At 45.3% G+C, this 13,030-nt stretch overlaps 1 protein-coding gene across 2 annotated transcripts in view; it reads right to left on the bottom strand.

Annotated features, from left to right (window-relative positions):
• CEP112 (centrosomal protein 112) overlaps nucleotides 1-13,030 on the bottom strand; it is a 2,145,639-nt gene that overhangs the window by 1,323,859 nt on the left and 808,750 nt on the right. For both annotated transcript variants that reach the window (XM_086930940.1, XM_086930941.1), the window contains one exon: nucleotides 3,376-3,468. In XM_086930940.1, coding sequence (XP_086787066.1) covers nucleotides 3,376-3,468 — 93 coding nt within the window. The remainder of the gene's footprint in view (nucleotides 1-3,375; nucleotides 3,469-13,030) is intronic.

Below are 13,030 nucleotides of genomic sequence, written 5' to 3'. Positions count from 1 at the left end.
TATTTGTAGGTGAAGTTAATTGCGAACATGCTTTTAGATTAGAGTATTATACGAAAGATTTTATGAAAGGAATGCAAGCTATTCCGAGTGTGTATTTTGTATGTGGAAGAAATGCCTATGTAAAACTGCCTGACAATTGGTATGGTTCGTGTTACTTGGCAATTGTCTTCCCCAAAATATATCATGCGAAGGATGTAGCGATCATAGAAGGAAAGGCTTCGACGAGGGCGAAAAGGGAAGTAGGAGATGCGGAAGTAGTAGGAGATGTATTTGGAGCGATGTTTCCTATGTTAGGTTTAATCCTTAACGATGTTAAGATCAGGAGACTAGCTACAGTTGTAGATAGATTATCTGCAAGTACTGCAAGGTCATTAATGTTGGTAGAAGGCGAGATGCAGTCGATTAGAGCAATGGTTCTTCAGAACCGACTTGCTTTAGATGTACTGCTAGCAAAAGAAGGCGGAGTTTCTAAGGCTTTGAAGGTCCAGGAATGTTGTACTTATATTCCTGATAATTCAAAACCACTTGAGAAAGTCATACAGAACATTACACTGATTCATCAAGAAATCGAAGATTTATCAAAAATAAACGTTTGGGAAAAAGTTGGTCATAGAGTAGGAAAGGTTGGGAGTTGGTTTGCTAATCTTGGTAAAAGCATAGTATGGTATATATTAAAACCTGTATTAATAGTATTAATTTGCATAATCACATTGTTAGGTTTAGTAAAATTGTATAAATGGTATAGGTCGAACCAGTTACAACGAACAATGAGAGAGCAAGAAAGGAGATTAGCTGCTTTACAAGATCAACAGTACAAAAGCTTAAGAGCACTCGAAACGATGAAAAGAGGGAATATCGTAACTAGTTCGGTTTAGAGATGTTATTCAAATTGCGTTTAGTGATGACTCCTAAAAGTCATCAAAGGGGGGACTGAGAGAGCGCAAATTTGAATAAAAATTATGTATGGGGCATATTTACAAGCACATTGTATAACGTAGGAATGAAACGTATATCGTAATGTGAAATTGACACTTATAGCATATAGATAACCGATGTAATCAACGTAAATATAGGAAACGTAACTATATTCACTTTAGAACATGTATTAGATTTAGAAGGCCCGTGTATGTAGTAGGCTGATATAGAGATGATGTAGAAATGCTTACGAAATGTAGAACGTGCAAAGTAGAATTCATGTACGTGTGTAACCTTAAACGGAAAAACGGCGAGAAATGTAACATGGAGAAATGTGCAGAGAGCATACACGGCGATGTAACGGATGAAAATATAAAGTTATACTCTATGTAGTTTGTATGTAATATAGAATGTATTCACATATATATAACTGACTTTTGCTAAATACGAATATATAAATGTGTGTTAAAGGTTATACTGTGTAGAAGGTTTGTAGAATGTTAGAAAGGTTTAGGTCATTTGTGATTCTAACCTGACTGACCAAGGGTTAGCAGGAGCACAGTCCAATGTATGTAATTTAGCGGACTTACAGGAATCGTAAATAGTTGATGTGGACGTGAGAGCCAAGAAGTCTAGCACTTGTTAGATTTAAGGTGACAACGCTGGACAAGGTTTATGGCCTGAACGTGATAGGAAGCGCTAAGAATTTGAGACTTGTTTTTGAATGACCATTCACAGGACCTAGAAGGTCAAAGAATAGCAGTTGTAAGTTAAAGTCTTGTTTAAGTTCATATGATTTCTGATTTGAAAGTGTCAGTTGAAGTCACCAATGAGAAGATGAAGATGACATCTAAAGAAGAAAGGTCAACTTAAACGGACGGCGAAAGAGATGAAGTAATGGACGAAGCTAGAAGCTGACATCATCGGGGAAAGTCCGTGGTGGGCGTCAAGGGGCGTTCCACCCACACTGTGATTGTGTATTTTAGGGACAGCACCCCGGGGATAAGATAGCAATGAGCAATGAGCAATGAGCAATGAGCAATGAGCAATGAGCAATTAGCGAAGGCGAGGGCGAACAGCTCAGAGCAGAAGTCATCATAGAGAGCAAGAGCGTAGATGACTTGAGCAGATGCGCTGAGAGAGATCAGAGCGCAAGAGAGCAGTAGGCCGAGGACCCTTAAGAAGAGCGGATGGGTAGGCAGAGAGGGTACTGCTTCTTAAACTTAAGTTACCTTTAGAGGCCAAGAGAGTTTGATCTTCTTTGGAAGTCAAACTGCTGACACCTTTTTAGGTTAGGAACTTGCGAAGTAGGGATGTCACTTAGCATAGAGTAGGGACAGATTTAACGTGATACTTTTTCTCTTTCTGTAGATGACGCCAAGGAACCACTTCACATCGAAGCTTTAAATTGCTGAATGTGGAATTGATTTTGTATTCTTTTGTATACTTTGATCCCGAGAGGATTGTATTTGCATTTAACTTTGACTTTTATATAAAACTTTTAAACTTTATCAGTTGTAAGTGGTTCTTCTGAGTGGTGTCCGTTAATGGGGTTTGTCTAAACCTATACAGTGGTTGTCTTTTACTCAATGACAGATACTAGCGGTCCAAAATAGATGAATGAGATAAGTTATTAAATTGATCATAAATTGATATCAAAATCTCATTCCCCGCATAGGTGTGGGTGCATGGGTGTCTGTCAGTCTGTCTTGGTTATATGTTGTCATGAAAGAGAAAAAAGGAACAACGTAAAATCCGAAAAAGCAGTGCATTCGATCATGGTCAGAATGTATAAAAGTCTCTTGAAGGGGGTAGGGGGAAACCTAGAATATAATCATTCTGAAACGTGAGGTTGTACAAAAAGGTACCTGGATGTCTATTTACATTTTCCTGTGCAGTGCAGACTTATAAGCAAATAATATGAAAACGCCGCTCAGTGGTACATGTACAACGATAGGTTTGGGGGAAATATTGCAGGTGTGCCCGTATGCATCTCAACTAGTGACATACCAGCAACTTGGTTTTAACTCATTTTTTATACGCCAGGTTGTAGAACTTACTCAAATGAAAGTGCAATTAATCACGTGCAAATGTTAAAGGAGGGCAGCTCAATACTTAACGTGGAGTACTACGGGTTCTGATATTTGGATAGGAATCTGCTTGGTAAGATGTCCTTGCGGCAAAAACTTTCCATTTCAGATGCAGCAGTTGTCTGTGTGTCGCTTTTTGACCACTGAAAACTGCTGCATCCACATTACATCAGGACCCATTCCCGGCGGGTCCTTTTATGAACTATTCAGTAACAAAAATGACGTTTTCTACAGACCAACCCCCAGTCATTGCAGCTCTCCACCACAATAGATCTAAGGCTCAGTTCACTTTTAGCAGGGCATTGTCTTCAGTAAATCACAGGCCTATGGTTCAAAAGGACTTTCCTTGAGACAAGGTTTCTGGCCTCACCCTCAGCTGTTGCTGCCTTTGATGTTCAGATTCCTGGAGTTGTTGTTTTAATTGGGAGACGCACTGTTCCAGCTCTTCAATCACTTCTGAGGCCTGTAGGGGATTCGCAAGAGAGGAAATATCCTGAGAGCACAATCAAGGCTTTTGGAAACCCCACCTTGCATCTTCAACATCAAGCTCTTATTCACTAACAAAACGGACCACATAAACAATGAACAACAGATCAAAATGGAAATGCTATTTCTTTACAACTTTGGGAAGTATTTGTTTTCTGTTCTACTGTATAATCACAGCAACAAATGCGATAGCAGGTACAAATCATGAAAATTCAGTGGAAATTTCCATAGTACAAGAAGGATGAGGCTTCCTTCCACCACTGTCCTTCTCATGTCAAGCCATTAACTAAACTGAAACTGCAATCTTGAAGTTCGGTGTTTTTCTTTTTAATCAGAAATTCAAAAGTTGGCTAGAAATTGTGTTAGGTAGATGGAAACTAGTTTTTAAAGTAGGCAGTAAAAAAACAAGCATTGGCAAAGGCAATAGATCGGGTCTCCGCAAACTGGTCAGTTTTTTTTTTTACTTCAAAAATATGCCAAAAACATAAAAAGGGAAAAAAACATGCTACCGCCTAAACATGCTTACAGTTTTTGGTGCAAAAAAATCTACTGGCTTAGAATTACTGTAACTTAAAGTCAAAGCTTAAACACCTACACTACGGATCACTAAAAATTGTTTTTCAAGTGTACATCCCTGAACAAGTGTTTGAGATTTTTTTTCACAAGAACATATTGTTCGCTGTGCAGGAAAACGTTTCGCAAACCTCCATCAATTGAGGCGTTCCAATTCCATTTCAGCCACGAAAATGGATTGACAAGTGCAAATTTCTGACTATTTTCAGGGTGGAAATATGCCCCAAAAGAATTTCTGAAAACAAAAACTCAGGAGAGCCAAAGGAGCAGGTTTAATCCCACGCAATATTATATTACATTATGTGTGAATGAATAGATTTACAGACACAAAAACATATTTTGCAAATAAAGGTATTTTACTTTTAAGGTGAATTTACATATACAAGTAGCATCGAGAATCAGGCACAAAATGTTATCTTGTAAGGGTGGTCCCCTTTATTAAACTAGCGCTGACATAACACAAATCAGGAGACCCGAGGCCTCAACATATGGAAAACGAAAATGAATTTTACATATTTGAGGCTTGCAGCAAGTGGAAAATGAAAGCACATAGGAAACTGTAGCAATATTTTTAATTTGAATGAAGCATCACAAATGGGCAATTATTCCACATTAAATCCTTCTTTATGTATTAAATAATTCTACTTAGCATACAGGACTATAACAAACATTTGCCGGCCTTTAACTTGCAGGTACAATTCAACGACAGGAGGTTAGAAAACCTGAAGAACAAGTTATTTACCATGGGTAACGCTCCTTCTGGTGGATATTCTATGTAACTGCATATTCCTTCGCTATAGAATATACTCAAGCGCCAGACTTGATCCAGAAGAGTTTAACAGCAACGCTCCTGCCTGCTGGCAAGTGGCGCCATGAGGTTCAACAATGACTTTGTTCCGCCCAGGTGTGACTATTGAACCACATAAAAGCACAACTCCTGTTTGTAAATGTCAGTTTCTTTATCGACTGCACCCTCGGACATGCTGTCCAATCATAATCAGATGTACCAGTGTGCAGATTCCTAAAATGGGACCTTTTATGCATGGAAAAAGAGAGACTATACCACAGAATATGGAGGTGGGAAGTCAGCGCGAAATCTGTGGTTAAAGTATTCCAGCAGAAAGAGCATAACTGAAGGTAAGTAACTTGTTCTTCTGAAGGATACTTCTAACCACAGATTATTCACATTTAGAAAAGATACCAAAGAAATACCTCCCAAGGTGGTGGGTCCATAGAATGGCTCATAAAAAAAATTCAGCAGGACCTAACATAAATTGGCCTTGTCGTCAGACCTGGTTGTCAAGGCAGGAGTACTGGATGAACATGTGTACTGACGCCCATGTCACAGTCTGATAAATGTCAAGGACAGCTACTCCGCATGCCAGTGCAGTTGTAGCAGCCTTGGACCTGATGGAATGGGTCACCAACCCTTCCAGAGTGTGCTTCTTGGCCAGTGAGAAGCAGATCTTGATGCAGAGGACTGCCAACATTCACAAAGTCCATTGCTGAAGCGCTGTGCCTTTCTGTCCTAGAGAACCCCACAAAGATCTGCTCACCTACCCGACAGTCTTTGGTGCAACTTTTGTAAAAGCTTCAAGCTCTTTTGGGCTTCAGCTGATGGAGTATCTCTTCCCCTTTCGATGGGTGAGACGAGCAAAGAACACTGGGAAGAGTACTTGATTGTCCAACATGAAAGCAGTCCCAACTTTTGGCAAAAAGGATTCCTTAGTCCTCAGCAGTACACTGCAAGGGGAAAAAGAGGTGTAAGTCGGCTACAGCAAGACAGCCTGAAACTCACTCATGAACAAGCCAGGGTCATTGTGGCAGACATCTACTGTGAGTCAGGAGACATAGTGGACAGCTGTGCATTGGTTCAAATGTCATATGTATGGGAAAAGGGAGGACCGAATTAAGATCCCACTGTGACATCACTAACGGTGTTGGAGGAAATAAGTGTTTAACCTTTTAGAAGTTCCATTACAACAGGTGATTTGAACAGAGACGGCTTGTCCACTAAAGGTAAAAAGGCTGAAATGTTGAAAGGTTGACAAATAACAGTTAACGGTGCTCAATGCAAGTCTTTTCTGGGCCAGAGATAAAAATGAACAATAGGACATCTAACAGTTTGGCCTGCTGCAATGGATCAGTTCTGCAGGTCCCACACTAGACTATGAATTGTCCTAATGCCTGGCATGGACAGACTTTGTAGAAGGATGCCAAGCACTAGGGTGACATCCCCCACTACTGGAGGAGGATCAAAAGAAGTCAACTGCCACCTCTCAATCTCCACACAAGGAGGTGCAGACTGAGCAGGGACCTGAGGTTGTATGATTATACAACTTCTTTCTAAATCACCAGTGCCTAAACAACAAAGGCTAAACAACGATCAAAGCCAAACCTATTAAACCGCGACATCCTGAACCACGAAACACATTCAATTTACATAATTACCAAACGTACCACTACCTGCAAAACAGAACATACCATGAGCAACTTGCTTTCTGGCTGCACTTTAGCAGACTTGCAATATTTAAGTTATCTTGCTTCACTTATTTGTAATGAACCTTCTGTGGGCCTCTTTGGCAACGATCTGTGATACATCTTTTTAAATTTGAATACCACATACTGCTACGTGCCAAAAGATTTACGTCCTGAATGTCTTTCTACAAGGGTGAGCTACCGGGCACTTGTACCCATCTGAGTTATCAGCGGTGTGCTGTTTTTAGGTCTCGCCCTGGCGAAACCGCGTTTCTCGCCGCGAGAACTATAGCTGTCGGCTCAGTCAATAACGAGTGGAGACAAGAGCTGGCCATGCGCGCAGCATTGTCAATGGGAGAGACAAGAGCTGTTCACGCGCGCAGGATTGTAAACGGGATTTGGTCGCGCGCGTGAGTCAGTCTGCAATTCAGACTCGGAGCAGCCGATTTGCACGCTCACGGCGACGGCGTCTCGTGCGCTCCCACCGCGCTTTCACTTTTGCCGCCGCCATGAAGATCCGGGGGGGATCGCTTATCGTTTCTAAATTGTCTGTAATTGTTTCAAAATGCCGACTTTGAAAAATACGAAGTCAGTCCTCATCTTGTATTCCTTTTCGGATTTGCCACCTGTTAGGTTCTTGTTTTTAAAGCAGCCGTATCGTACTTTCAGTGCTTCTACACCCCCGCTTCCTCCTCCTGTGAACGTTGTGCCTTTCATGCGCCGAGAAGCTTTCATGCTCCACTGCCACTATAAATCTCTTGTTTTTGTTAGGCACGGGTAGGTTAAGTGATTTAACCAGAAGCACAGGATGTCGAGCCTCCCTGCCGAGACTCGACATCGGTCCCCCAGTTTCGAGGGCCACCGCCCTAGCCGTTAGGCCACATCCCCTCATTAGTTTGTGTGTACCGAGTCCGCACCGAGTGCCCCATGCAGCAGACACCATGATAGGATGGCTCTCTTAAAAAGTTCACTATTAAGTTTGCACTGGAAGGTCCAGCGCGCAGTCATTTCGGGTCAGCACGCAAGGGGCGGGTCCGAGAAGATGTCCTTGTTCCAAAAGCTGTCTGAATGCAGCAGAATGCAGTGTCTTGCACCAGGTTTTTGATCGCGTCACATGTGTATGTGAGCAGTGATGTGAGCGGTGTTTGTGTCAAGCAGATTTAAATTAAAAAAAGAAGGAAACAGTTTTGGTTTGGTAGATGCAGTATTCGTGAACAGTGGGTTTACAGCTATCCATTTCCGTATGCCGTCTAGACATAGGTGTGACATGTGCCTGTGTTTTCTTTAGCTCCTGTTTTCATTCGAATGTTCTTTTTTTAAATGTATTTAGTTGTATTGGTCTACATAGGGTTCTAGTAACAGACGATGAACTTCCCATGAAATGCTTCTGTGTGTGCCTCTGTGTCTGTGTGTGGGTATCTGTGTTTCTGTGTGTCTGTGTGTGTGTGTGTGTTACGTCGTGCTCCCACGGTGTTCTGGCCTCACACACCCCAACGCATGTTTTTGGTTCATATGCTGGTCGCCTTAACGCTGGGAAGGCAGCTGCCGACTTTCAACGGGAGAAGAGGTATTTCAAACCCTTTTATTTTGTTTTACAAGACAGGGTACATACAGTGAAGGCTGGGTGTAAAGAGAACTGCAGTTAATAAAAGTGATTCATTTGAGGACTGTCAGACACGCGCTGCCCTGGAACACTTTGCAAAGTTATATTATTATATTTTCTTCATTACAATTCAGCCATTAACTTTTGCTGGCACGCAGCTCGGGGGGTTAATGCACCCCTTGCAGAGATCTCAGTACAACTACCATGAAAGGTTGCAAACCAATGAAAACATCTCGGATGCACCCTCTGAGGTTTGTGTGCACGTGCAGCAGGGGGTCCAGGTAAGATAGCTCGGTGGGTTAATGCTTCAGCGGAGCTCGTGTGCATGAAGCAGGGCGGCGGTTCCAACCTCAGTGACGCAGCTCAATATTTTAAAGACCTATGTGCAGAGATGTATATGCAATAAACAGTTGATGGACAGAATGCAGAACAATGTCTTACATTCACCCCAGTACAAAGATCCGGGCCTGAATCCATCGTTTTTTTGCACTCCACACCACCCTAGGTCAGACAATGGCTATATGCAAATCAGCCTTGACCCTGTGCCTCATGGGAACAGTCCAGCCCGAACTACAAAGTCATGTCTTTCCTAGACCGGAATTAAGCATCCAAGGACCGGTTTCTGGCTATTAGCCTTCTTCAGCCTCGATAGCTTGACTCCAGTGATGTGGAGCGCCTGAGACTCACGTCTGAGCATAGCCAGCCCACTCGGGGTGAAAATTGCAAAAACCACAGTTGATGGACAGAATACAGAACAATGTCTTACATTCACCCCAGTACAAAGATCTGGGCCTAAATCCATCGTTTTTTTTGCACTCCACACCACCCTAGGTCAGACAATGGCTATATGCAAATCAGCCTAGACCCTGTGCCTCATGGAAACAGTCTAGCCCGAACTACCAAGCCATGTCTTTCCTAGACCGGAATTAAGCATCCAAGGACCGGTTTCTGATGTATATGCAACAGTCAGTGCTCGGGGCCCTAATCGAGTGAGACAGCACAGATGAGTCATGCACTTGCTGCAGAGCGTGCAGTGTACAGGTTCCAGTCCCAGGAAGGCAGCTCAACCGGTCTACGCTCCCTCCCCAGAGACCTAGCCACTAGGTGCAATGCAAGTGGGATAGCTCAGTGTGTTAGTGCAGCTTCTGCAGAGCGTGAGGTTCCCAGTGAGAAAGCTCAATGAACACTATGCCCGGAATCCTGCAATATAACACAGCTCTAGGGGTTCGTGCTCCTGCTGCAGAGATCCGCCTGTGCAATCCGAGGCAGAGACTTTCACAGCCAAAGATTGCTCAGTGAGCTGAGTGGGTGTCTGAGGGCGAACAAGCGGATTACAGGTGCCAATCACAGGCGTGCAGATCGAGGCACTACCCGAAAGTCCTCTGAAACCCACAGTTGTTCCGCCGGCTGCAGATGATTACTCAGGCTGATCGTCACAGGCACCACTCCGCCTTTTATCTGGGTCGCTTGGTAAGAGGAATCCAGCTGCAGACCCTGTGCAGCGCCGGGTGGTCTGCAGGCGGCACTAGGCGCTAGAATGCAAATGCTACTTACCAGTATGCATCTGTTCTTGGCATGTAGGGCTGCTGACATTCATATCTGTGCATAGATCGCCGCCTAGTGTTGGGTCCGGATGATTGCACATTGTTGTCCTGGAAGAGTCTTCGAAGTATCACGAGATAGGTGGCTCCTCCCCTGGACTACAGTGCGCATGGGCATCGCCTCCATCCCCAGATTGTTTTTAGCCATTGGCAGAGATGGAGTGAAGTATGTGAGTGATGACCATGCTATGAGCATATATATATATACATATGAATGAACACTGCAGCTGCTACAGGCGCCGGGGAGGAGGGTGGGCGATATGAATGTCAGCAGCCCTACATGCCAAGAACAGATGCATACTGGTAAGTAGCATTTGCAGTTCGAGGCATGTGGGCTGCTGAATTCATATCTGTGCATAGAATACATAGCAGTCCCTCCATTAGCGGCGGCCGCCCGTGCCAGCTGCAGCAGTCTGAAAAAGTGTCTTGAGAACAGCCTGACCAACAGCTGCCTGCTGTTTGGAGTGCACGTCTACACAGTAGTGTTTAGTGAAAGTATGTGTGGTAGACCATGTGGCTGCTCTACAGATATCTTCTAAGGGAATGTTACCTAGGAAAGCCATAGAGGCCCCCAACTTCCTGGTGGAGTGGGCCCTGGGTGGGATAGTGAGAGTGCGCTTAGCTTTAGCGTAGCAGATTTGAATGCATTTCACGATCCACCTAGCGATCCCAGCTTTGGAGATAGCGTTTCCCTTGTGGTGTGTGGCAAAAGCAACGAAAAGCTGCTTGGTTTTGCGAAAATCTTTTGTCCTGTCTACATAGTACATCAAGGCCCTTTTAACGTCAAGGGTGTGGAGCATCCGCTCCGCCAGCGTCTCTGGGTTCTGGAAAAACACCGGCAACTCAATTGTCTGGTTTATATGGAATTGAGATACAACCTTGGGTAAGAATTTAGGGTTAGTGCGGAGCACAACCCTGTTAGCATGCACCTGGAAGAAAGGTTCTTGGATGGTGAGCGCCTGCAGCTCGCTAACCCTCCGTAGCGATGTGATTGCTACTAAGAACGCAACCTTCCAAGTTAGAAACTGAAGCTCACAAGAGTGCAGCGGCTCGAAGGGAGGACCCATCAGTCTTGTAAGAACCACATTGAGGTTCCATTCTGGAGCTGGTGGTGTCCTTGGTGGAATGACTCTCTTGAGTCCTTCCAAAAAAGCCTTGATAGCAGGGACCTTAAAGAGCGACAGGTGTTGCCTATTCTGGAGGTATGCTGCCATAGCAGACAGATGAATGCGGATGGAAGAGGACGCCAAATTGCATTGATACAGGTGGAACAGGTAACAAATGATGTTTTGAATGGAAGCATCTAGCGGGTCAATATTGTGGTTAACACAGTAGATGACAAACCTCTTCCATTTAGCCGCATAACAAGCTCTAGTGGTGGGCTTCCTTGCCTCTCGAATGATGTCCATGCAATCGGGAGGAATATTGAGGTAGCCAAACTCTAGGACTTCAGGAGCCAGATCGCCAGGTTGAGCTGTTGCGGGTCTGGGTGCTGAATGTCGCCATGGCTCTGCGTCAGAAGGCTGGGAGTGAGATGAAGCCTTTGATGCGGTACCACGGAGAGTTCCAGAAACGTGGTGTACCATGGTTGGCGAGCCCACGTTGGAGCAACCAGGATGAGAGTCATCGAGTGCTGCCTGAGCTTGCGTGCCACCAGCGGTATCAGCGGTGCTGGGGGAAAAGCGTACGCAAATCTGCCTGACCAGTTCATCCACATCGCATTGCCCTGTGATTGCGGGTGTGGGAACCTGGCGGCGAAGCTTTGGCATTTTGCGTTCTCCTTTGTGGCGAACAGGTCTATCTCTGGATGACCCCACTTTCGGAAGTACGGTTGGAGTAATGATGGATGTATCTCCCACTCGTGCATTTGATGGCTGTGCCTGCTGAGCAGATCCGCCATCTGATTGTCCTTGCCTGGGAGATGCTCTGCCATGAGGAAGATGTTCCTCTGAATGGCCCACTTCCACATGCTCTGAGCCAGATGAGACAGCTGTGGAGAGTGTGTGCCTCCCTGCTTCTGAATGTAGTACATGGCCGTCATGTTGTCCGTCCGGATCAACACGACTTTGTTGCACAGATGTACTTTGAACGCCTTTAAGGCCATGAAGACTGCCATCAGTTCCAACACATTGATGTGCATCTTCCGTTGCTGTAGTGTCCATAGTCCCTGCACTGTGTACTGGAGTACATGCGCTCCCCATCCCTGGAGAGAGGCGTCCGTCGTCAGGATAATCTGTGGCACAGGCTCTTGGAATGGTCGGCCCTTGCAAAGGTTTTGTGGATTCCACCAATGCAGAGAGTTGTATGCCCGACCGCTCACCAACACTAGGTCTGTCAGTTGCCCATGAGCCTGAGTCCACTGACGTGCTAGGCACTCCTTGGAGCGGACGCATATGTAGTCTCGCGTGCGGGACAATGGAGATGCAGGAGGCTATCATGCCTATCAACTGCATGAACACCTTCGCTGGAAGCGAGTGTTGGGGTCTGAATCGTTGGATCAGCGCCTGGATACTGGCGATTCTCACTGAATTTGGCTGTGCAGTGGCTGCCAGAGTGTTGATTGTCGCGCCCAGATACTGTCGCACGTGGGCGGGCTGGAGATGGGACTTTGGGTAGTTCAGAGAGAATCCCAGATCGTGCAGGAGATGAATGGTGCGTGACACATGGTCGATGCACTGTTGTTCTGTCCTTGCTTGAATGAGCCAGTCGTCCAGGTAGGGGTAGACGTGGACGTTCTGGCGACGGAGATGCGCCGCCACAGTCGCTAGGCACTTTGTAAAGACCCTTGGCGCCGTGGTGACCCCGAACGGCAGAACCCTGAACTGGTAATGCTGGTCTTGAATCGTGAATCTGAGATACTTCCTGTGGGAAGGATGCAGGGGGATATGAAAATATGCATCTTTCAGATCCAGCGTAGCCAGGAAGTCCCCTTGCTGAAGCAGAGGGAGCACTTGCTGTAACGTGAGCATATGGAAGTGCTCCGAGAGAATGTACCAGTTGAGGGGCCTGAGGTCCAGGATGGGCCTGAGGGATCCGTCCTTTTTGGGGATTAGAAAATACAGGGAGTAAACCCCTGTTCCCCTTTCCTGCAATGGAACGAGCTCTATCGCCCCTTTTTGCAGCATGACTAGAACTTCCTGCTGCAACAAGGTCAAGTGCTCGCCGGACATAGGACGGCTCCTTGGGGGTATGTTTGGTGGAATGGAAGTAAGTTCCAGACAGTAACCGTACTGGATAAGAGACTTGACCCACCTGTCCGTGGTGATGGATTTCCACGCGGGCAG

This window comes from Lissotriton vulgaris, chromosome 7, assembly GCF_964263255.1.
Source record: "Lissotriton vulgaris chromosome 7, aLisVul1.2, whole genome shotgun sequence".
Lineage (NCBI taxonomy): Eukaryota > Metazoa > Chordata > Amphibia > Caudata > Salamandridae > Lissotriton > Lissotriton vulgaris.
The sequence above is the reverse complement of the archived record's forward strand: the minus strand, read 5'-3'. Positions and strand labels throughout refer to the sequence as shown.